At 40.4% G+C, this 9,923-nt stretch overlaps 1 protein-coding gene across 1 annotated transcript in view; it reads right to left on the reverse strand.

Annotated features, from left to right (window-relative positions):
- Positions 1 to 9,923, reverse strand: part of crebrf (creb3 regulatory factor) — a 28,783-nt gene extending 18,860 nt beyond the window's left edge. The window contains exons 1-3 of the mRNA XM_080041171.1: positions 9,805 to 9,923; positions 1,482 to 1,720; positions 702 to 827 (exon numbers count right to left, since the gene is read on the reverse strand). Coding sequence (XP_079897297.1) covers positions 702 to 827; positions 1,482 to 1,490 — 135 coding nt within the window. The 5' untranslated portion in view covers positions 1,491 to 1,720; positions 9,805 to 9,923. The remainder of the gene's footprint in view (positions 1 to 701; positions 828 to 1,481; positions 1,721 to 9,804) is intronic.

Consider the following 9,923-nt stretch of genomic DNA (forward strand, 5'->3'; position numbering starts at 1 on the left):
TACTCATGCAGAGCTGAGCCTTGAGCAACTGTGACCTCTCGAGCTGCGCTGGCATGGTGCAGGTGATTTTCCATTGCACACAGAGTGGCATGGTGAAAAAAGAAGCCGTTTACCTTCAAGATGCGTTGGAGGCGTACTCTGTCTCGCAAAACCACAGTGAGCATGAGCATGTCAACTGCAGCTCATCATCTAACATCTCACTGTGACCATTTCTGCTTGTTGCTTCTGTATGCGTTTGCGCTAGTTTGCCAAACTAGTAACTACTCCTCCATGATGTCTCGCATCAGAAGACGCATCTCTGTATCGGCCACTCGCGGTCAGTTGCTTAGAGGGGATCCGTTTGTACCACAACAGACCAGATGCCGAGTGGGTAGCAATCATCAGTATGCTTGGATGCCAATCAGTGTTTTGATGTAAGCCATAGTGAAATTTGAGAAGGATTTTTTTTTTTTTTTAATTGCATCAAAAGGCAGAGGGAAACCCAGACAGTAATTATAGCACTTTAAAGTTGACAGACTGTTTCTTTATTTGTTCAATGATCTTTAACTTGGATCCTTCATTCAGATGCAGTTCAACGACAGCGCAGCGTGAACAGCTGTGACTGATCTGAAAATAAGTCAGGCTCAAAGGATGGTTAGCGAGGGGTGTGTGTGTGTGTGTGTGTGTGTGTGTGTGTGTGCGCGCGCTTCTAGCCTACTCACCAATTCATACATGAAATCTGGGTCAGAGCTGGTGGCGAGCAAGTCGGTGCTGGTCAAGGCCTGGTCAGCAAAAGAGTAGTTCTGAAAGTCGTCTGCAAAAGGAGGCTCCATTCCCCCAGCGCTAGGCTGCAACACAATAGTATAATAAAAAAGGGAAAAGAAATGATGACCCAACATATCAGAGGAGTAATAGCTTCTAAATATTGCCTATGCAATAACTGTTGCTATAAATGCTAGCAGCATACTACTATTTTGTCTCATAATTCCCGACTGATCCTCGAAAATAGATATTTGTGGGTTTAAAATGGCCAACAATAATATAAGTATCAAATATTGCTGTTAATTCAGCACCAAAGAGAAGGGGAAAAAAAGCTTAAATCTAAAATGATGTTCACTCTCAACACTCTTAGTCATTTCATCCATATATTTAGAGGGATCCTGAATTCACATATTCTTTAATTAACTTGGTCACTGTTCGCCCATCTGCTCCCAGCAGCTGTTTGGATGCATCTACGGAAGTCATACTGAACCAGGGTCAGTCCCTCCATGTTTCAAATCTCTGATTTTGTCTGTCTGTTTACTGAAGGGCTGCTTTGTTTAAATTTTTCACTGAATTTGTATGTTTTGGTCTGTTATTTTGTTCATTTGAGTCGGTCAGTTAAGACACATTACCAACATTATGGTTTCTTACATGCGGTTTGTGTTTCATACCTTTTGGCTCATGGAACTAATAATGATGCCCTGTGTGTACAGTCTGCCTCCCTGTGTCCTCCCTCTTACCTGAGGCATAGCCAGACACAGCTTAGGGCTCCAACGATCGGAAACTCTGGGCCTCCTGTCCGGTCCGGTCCCAGTGGTGCGAGGTTGTGTGATAATAGATAACTGCTAAAAGAGGCTATCACCTGGCACTGGTGGAATCAGCCTTCAGGGCTGAGGGGGAGGGGGGAGAAGGGATGGGGTGGGTTAGTAACTAGGCTCAACCTGGTCTGGTCTGTTGTGGTTCTCTGTTTGCTTCAGGTCTGTGGTAAAAACAGAGATAGAGAGAGCACAGAGCAGTCGCATAAGAGTCATGGGGCTGGAAACAAAGACTTAACCCACCAGTAACATGTATGTACATTTTAGCCACAGTTGTGGAGTCTGTTTGTTTCTCCACACACCGAGGTGCAAGTGGAGGAACTGTGTGTGATATGAATAGGGTTGATAACAAACAAACAAACAAGTTCATATGAATAAGTTCTGGTCATAATAACTCAACCTTAACCCTCACACCCCTGAGTTCTGTCCCTGTGTATACACACTTTGCATACAGACAGGAAGTGGCAAAAAAAAACACATCAAGCAACCCTCCAATGCAAGCACACATTAGTGTCTGCACATGAATATACATGTACACACATACTCTCTTCATGCACAACAGAACATTTGGAAAGCTCAGCCACTGAAATACAACTTGTGATCATTATCATATGCCGACTTCCTTTCACACCCGAGGGGTATACTACGAAGCGAGATTAAGGGCTGAGCGAGGTCTGTTGAGTCTAAAGCCAGAGTCTTCAGTATCACGAAAGGTGGCTCTCTTTCTACCTGGCTAGATCACCGTGGTAACAGAGGCCGCACGGCTAACCTGCTCAGACCAGTTTGTTTCAGAGTTTGATCTTAAATTTTGATCTACACATTTTGAAATCCCGCGGACCTGACTATATTGTCTGAGCGATACATTCTCACTGAGGAAACTCGTTAAATAACAGGGTTCAACATAACTTTTTTTTCCTACTGGCCCGCCGGGCCAGTGGATCTGAGTTTTACTGGCCCCTTGTATATTTTCACTGGCCCTGCACACACTTTTTTTTTCTTCATAATTTAGTGTCAATAATTATAATACCTGTATTAGAAAAATAAAGAAAGATAACCAGATCTAAAGGGAATATCTATACTGTAACAGTATAGATATTCCCTTTAGATTTGGTTATTTTTATTTTAGTTAATTATATGAAATGTTGATATTGCTCATACACATAATATAAAACCAGGCAAACATATTGAATTAGAAGCCTACAACTGAAAGTATGTTGAAAGAGTCGGCCAGTATTTTAAAGTCCAGTAGTTTGATTTTATGATTTTTGATTGTTTTTATTCTTGAATTTGGGCAGTTTAATGAATAGTTCACCTGCAGAAGTCATGTTCAAACATAAAAAAAAAATAAGAGATGAAGGTCTGATCATTCTTTGTGGTGTGGTAGGCTGTTTTTTACTTTCTCTATATGCATTAGGGATGTGAATGTGTCGACCGAATGACCGGTTTTCCACTTGCGCTCAAGTTGACTTTAAAAATAGAATAGAAATACGAAAATCAGGGGGTTATGCCGTTTTTTAATGGGATATTTCACCGTGTATGTGAGTTCACGTCTGGTCGTGAGCGCGCTGCAGGAGTGTCACTTCTCCATGAAGTGTCAGCTTCACATTAAGAGTCCGGTGTGGGACCATTTTTTCAAACTATTGATAAAAAACAATGCAGTGCAAAATATGCAGCAGAAGTTAAACGCTCGTCTAAGACTAAGACGTTAAATCACCTTAGAAACACACAATGCCTTCGTCCGATCACAGCAGCGTTTCACCGTGTGATCTCGCCAGCGAGTGAGCCGCCGCGCAGATGAACTGTGGTTTGTGGCTAAAATAATAACCGGGGATATTCTCCCCGTTAGTGATTTCAATGGGAAAGACTTCCGCGATTTGATTGAATGTCTCGAGCCTGAAAACACAGTGCCAAACTGCGCGACTATAGGAACTGTACAGTGAGCGGAGTCCCTTCGTTCGTTTCTGTCTACAACCGACACAATCACCGGAGACGCATTCACAGCGTTTAAATAACGCCTCTCATTTGTATTACCATTGGGGCTTGTATGCAAATACTGTAACATTACGGTGGCAGATAAGGAAAAGCGCAGTTATCACTTTCTGCACCTCAACCTCTGCTGTGGGAAGAAAGAAAGGGGGCAAAGCAAGTCGATTGATGTGTCGACTCGCAGGCGGACGGTGGGCAGCTCTGCCAACGGAGCGAGAGTGCACCCGCTTCTTGCTCCGCCTGTCAAAACGCCCACGTATCGGTTGTCCACTGGCCTTTCATTAAAAAATATATTTTATATTAGGTTTATTATATTGAGTCTTAAATAAACACTGCTATCATTACGACTCTCAACGCGCATTTCAATGAACCATGATAGTCTACAAAAAAGGTAATCTACAAAAAGATACTGAACTGTGATTGGCCAGTCACTGGCCCGGGCGGGACAGTGACTGGCCAATCAACTTGCCCTGCATATGATTTTACTGGCCCCGGGCCATCGGGCTATACGTTATGTCGAACCCTGAATAAGTAAACTTATTGATCAGTAATATAATGAACGAAACGAAGCCGTGACATAAGGCTTACAGCAGAGTGAACTGTCACATCGCGCTGGGGCTTTTTGCCACATGCATACAGTTATTGATGCAGAAAATGTTAAATAGCCTAGACCTACTGTATGCAGCGCCACTCTATGCTCTCACCTCAAATGATTTTACCTGGCGATCTACACACACACTGGCTCTTAATAAAGCGTTCTATAAAATCACAGGTTGCAACATTATTTCACTGTGGGCTTCTTTCTTTTCATCAGTAGCGATTACAGTTGGGACGTGACAGGTGACAGCTGTCACAGTTCGGACATCGTTGCAGACTACAGACTACAGGTTTTTTAATGTAGGCCTATTGGTATTTGTAAGATTCAAATAAAAGGCTAATAGTCTAAATCAAAATTGTATTCATTATGATGTGGCGCAAAACTAAAGTGATTTTCCATAGGCTATTCATTTGGGGACAGTGTCAGACTTAAATTACATTCTTAAGTGTGGGACTATAGGCGTAGTGCTATAAATATAGCAAAGTAGCCTATATATATTAGGCTAAATGGTATAGTGTTTAAATCCAAGTTCAACGTTTCATTGTTTTATAATGTCACGTTACGCACTGCGAGAACGATCGGCAAGATAAATAAATAATTTCCATGCTGGCAGCATTCCACTCTCCTTATTTGCAGTAAGAGTTTTTTTCGGCTCTCTGTTTTCTGCTGTAATAATTCAGACTGACAAACTCTTCCTCTTGAATGAAGTTGGCGACACACTTTTGTTTTACTCAGCTGCTCGCAATCAGTCCGTTTGTGTAAAGCACAGAGCCTGAAGCCGAAACCCTCGTTCAACATAAGAGGTTGATAACTTCCTTTGTGATACCGGTTAGCTCTGAGCGAGGGTATGTGTTATGTTGAACCAGATCAAAAAAAGAGAGCCGGGCTCTGTTGAGTTTGTTTCGTAGTATACCCCTCAGCTGTGACTGGTTTGACTTGTAGCAGAAGCAGAATGAGGAAACATATGGCCACCAACATTAATCCAGACATTCTCTCTCTTCTTCAACAGAAGAAAACCGAAAGCTTTTGTTCCGAGCCAGAGAACAGGAAGAAACTCTCTCCATGCAACGCCGCATCAAATATTTTTCGGGAGCAGAATTTAATACAATCCAACCCACTGCTCAGGAGCCATCACAGGCTTAGAGCTGGATATTTATTAGCGAGCCTGACAGGCACTAAAAGACTAGAGCTGCATTTCTCTCTCAGGCTATGGTCAGACTTAGTTCAGCGATGAAGCATTAGATCATTTCCTTTTAGTCGTTATGCTCTGGGATTTTGCTTGGTTTAGGGTCTCAGTCTAATCCCGAAGACAGTGTTCTTGTACAAGTTTCAAAATGTCAGATTTTCTCCAGGGCCTACTTTTCAAGACTTTAACGTTTTCTTTCTTCCCTTCTAAATGCGATGTCAAAACCAAGTGCACACAGTAATGTTCGCTAAAAAAAAGTTAGATTAAAACTGATGAAGTAGTGGAACAACAGGACAGCATTTTTTGCAGTGTCATTGTTTTCATCTCAGAAGTACATTAGACATAGACCATTTTGGTTGAATCTGAATCAAAGGCCAACTTCTACCCCACCTAGCCGAGGTAACAAAACACTGCCCTCACTCTCACTAATGTGATTTACTTTTGATTATGTTGTTATGATGTACTGTGTGTGGCTGCATCACTCTTGAGGACAAGCGCAAATGCGATTGTCCTCTCTCAGAATGATGCTTTTTTTTCTCTAAACAAATGTGCGGTTTCCTGTGTCAATGTCAGGTTCACACTTGCACAGCTGTCAACAATGCAGCCTTCTGAACATTACAAACATGCATCAGCAAGTTTCATGTAATATATTTTTTTTTTTTTGGTAGCTCACCTGAGCATTTTGAGAAATAACTTAACGCTCTATCAAGCAGTAATCAATACAAACATATAGCTTAATGAAGACCAAATATACTGTATCTTTCCCTCCCTCCCTCTCTGTAAGTTCAGTTGTGACTATGCTGCGCTCTACTATCATGCTGCACACGGCTCTCAATCCCCGCCGCATAATATTGGAAGTGATCCAAGTAGGCCAAAGAGCAGTGTCTCATTTGGAACGAGTTACCTACTGATAGCAGTCCATTCCTGATTGCTACAAAGATAACTAGCAGGAGATGTCATCCTGTTTACAATCTCTGCAAATAACATGAAAGGCCAATAATCTATTCGTCTGAAAAGTGTGTGTGTACAGCGTGACAACAGACAGATATAGATGCTCAATAACAGATGTAAAGGTCGGAAGTTTTGATGATTTTGGTATGTTGATATGCAAGTGTCTGTGCTCTCCGACTGTGACTCTCAAACAAACTAGTGAATCCATCCCAAGGAGATGCAGGGTATGTCTCTTTCTATGCTTATAAGAAGGTTCAGATGAAAATTATACTTGAATATTTTCAATTTCTTTTACTGTTTAATGCTAATTTTTTCAGTGCAAGTATGTTTTGCTACGGGCTTTGTGGTTGTTTGTTGGAGGTTTTGGGGAAATGGCAAATCTCATTGTTCTTTCATCAGCAGCTGCAGTGTCTGCATCAGAGCAGGTCATCCATTGATATTAGGCTCCTTCGAGCCCAGTTGCGGATCGCCTCGTAAGTAGACGAGAGTAGCCTAGGCTACAGATACTGCAACCGATTAGAAACAGGAAACAACAAAACCAAGAGGAGTAGGCCTAAACAACAAGAAATTAGATATATCGCCCCAAATCTTTATCTTTCTTACATTTATTAGATCAGCCTATTTTTAAGTGAAAAATAATTTACAATCTAAAGAAAGGAGGTTTCATATTTCTCCCTTGGTACTATAAATATGATATAGGAAGTTATAGTGGTCCTATTTATACAAATAATAAATTGATTAATATGCAGGTAATCATTGAGCTGAAACACTTGCAAATAAGACAACACAAAAATAAATCTGCTTACAAGTACTTGCTGTTTAAATCTGTTTATAGTGCAATACTCTTCCACTTGTGGGGCATCTTTGTGACTGAAGGGACATATCTCCCTAACCATACAATCTATTGTCACCTCTTTAATTCATCCTATTTGTGCCTATAATTGGTATCATGATATAAATAAGAAAGTTTTTCCGATATATTTGAAGAAAAAAAATACGGAAAGTTCAAAAGTCAAAATTATCAAATACATTTTCAATCTGTTACAGAGGAAAACTTCATTGGATTGAAAACCTAAAAAAAAAGTGAACACATTTTCTTATTGCAGTAACCTTGAATTCTTTTTAAAATGATCAAAGATGATGTCGATGCTGTGATCATATATGTCGATGCGATTCCGATGATTATTGTTACATAATGAATACATAGTTACCAATATTGAATTAACAGCCCCACTGTCACCTGCTTGCTTATTTCACCCAATCAAAAATGGATTTATTTTTTCTTATTCATTTTTCTTTTATGTGTACTGTATCTATATTAGATATCTTTCTTCTCTCCTCTTTTTTAATTGTTTTTTTTGCTCCTACAATAAAGTATATATATATATATATATATATATATATATATATATATATATATATATATATATATATATATATATATATATATGTATTTATATATATATATGTATTTATATATATATATATGTATTTATATATATATATATATATATATATATATATATATATATATATATATATAATATAATATAATATAATATAATATGATAAAAGAATTCAAGGTTACTGAATTAAAGAGGTGACAATAGATTGTATGGTTAGGGAGATATGTCCCTTCAGTCACAAAGATGCCCCACAAGTGGAAGAGTATTGCACTATAAACAGATTTAAACAGCAAGTACTTGTAAGCAGATTTATTTTTAATAAATGTAAGCAAGATAAAGATTTGGGGCGATATATCTAATTTCTTGTTGTTTAGGCCTACTCCTCTTGGTTTTGTTGTTTCCTGTTTCTAATCGGTTGTAGTATCTGTAGCCTAGGCTACTCTCGTCTACTTACGAGGCGATCCGCAACTGGGCTCGAAGGAGCCTAATATCAATGGATGACCTGCTCTGATGCAGACACTGCAGCTGCTGATGAAAGAACAATGAGATTAGCCATTTCCCCAAAACCTCCAACAAACAACCACAAAGCCCGTAGCAAAACACACTTGCACTGAAAAAATTAGCATTAAACAGTAAAAGAAATTGAAAATATACAAGTATAATTTTCAACTGAACCTTCTTATAAGCATAGAAAGAGACAAACCCTGCATCTCCTTGGGATGGATTCACTAGTTTGTTTGAGAGTCACAGTCGGAGAGCACAGACACTTGCATATCAACATACCCACCACATTTATCAGGCTGGTATATATTTAAAAGCATTGATTAAAAGCACAAAAAGAGACCTGAACGTCCTCAGTGTTCTGCACTCATCACAGATCCTCTGCACTCATCACAGATCCTCAGCAAAGCAAAACAAACCTCAATCTAACCCATGTCGGCAACTCCCACGTAATCCCTCCTTCCTATTGGTCGAGCAGAGTCGACGACCCGCCTCCAAGCGTGTGTGAATGGCCGTTGCGACTGTCACTCCCTGGAGCTGCTTCATACTAAAGCAGTCCGTTTCAATCTAGGTTGAGGCGGAAGATAAACAAGTTGGAGGCCTACATGCCCGTGGCCTAGATAACTACATTTAGAACATATTTAAAGTTTAACCATCTACCGGAAAACCTTAGTACAACACAATGTTGCATGTCAATCCGTGATTGTTACTATTGTAACGAAAGAAGAAACACGTTATTTAAACGTCTATATGCCCTATAAATATTTCAGCGGGTTGTTTATGTGGAAATCCAAACTAATCCACCATTATGAAGAAATCGCTACACCTAGATGTCTCCTCTGTGTAAACATAAATTAAATTCGGGTGAGTAATTTTCATGGAAATTTCTGTCTGTCCAGAGTTTTTTGTTGTGTTGGGGGGCGTGGTGCGTGTACCTACAGAAGAGTGCTCACGCTGCCTGCAAAAAGTCAAGTGTTGGCCATTTCTCTGACACACACTAACCCACAAAGCACAGTTAAATAATATTCAGCTCAACTACATGTTAAAGCGAATAAAGTGATTGTGTTGTTAAGAGAGAGGTGCAGCATGATTTGATTAGTTTAAAAGTAGCGTACAAGCCAATCTCCTTGCATAGGCCCAAGTGCGGTTTTAACTGCACTCCGGCCTTTTTAAGGAGCATACGCGAGGACAAAAGTATTGAAAAAATAAACTCAAATAAATCAGCAGGATTATGTTTTGGACAGTTGTAGCTCGAGTGACATTTTGAGAGCTGCCGAAATATCTTCTCAGACCAACATGAAGCGTTATCTCATACGTAGGCTAAGTAGGCTATCCGTGCACGAGGTCCACAAACTGCGTTGCACATTAAAACCACAGTTTCCCCTAAAATGTGATTATTTGTATTAACAACAACGACAAGCCCTGCTTACACCCCCCCCCCCCCCCCAGCTCTCAGTCAGTATGGCCTCCGTCCGCCGCCCCCTTCCTCATCCCAGCTGTAGCCCTATGCACAACAACAACCGACCTCCCGTTAGCTGCGGAGCTAATCCTCCGCCAAACACTGAGTCGCTGCCCAGCAAACTTCGCCAAAAAAACGGATCAAAAAACGTTCCTACTCACTTTTAAGACGCCCACGTATAAGTCTCGACGTGTGTTGGACATCTCGTGGGTTCTGGAGTTGCAGATAATAAGGCTCGTTTTTCAATGGAGTCCACGCGCTTGTTGCTGCTCGTTCTCGG

The sequence above is a fragment of the Ammodytes marinus genome, assembly GCF_949987685.1.
Source record: "Ammodytes marinus genome assembly, chromosome: 14".
In the NCBI taxonomy this organism is placed as follows: Eukaryota; Metazoa; Chordata; class Actinopteri; order Uranoscopiformes; family Ammodytidae; genus Ammodytes; species Ammodytes marinus.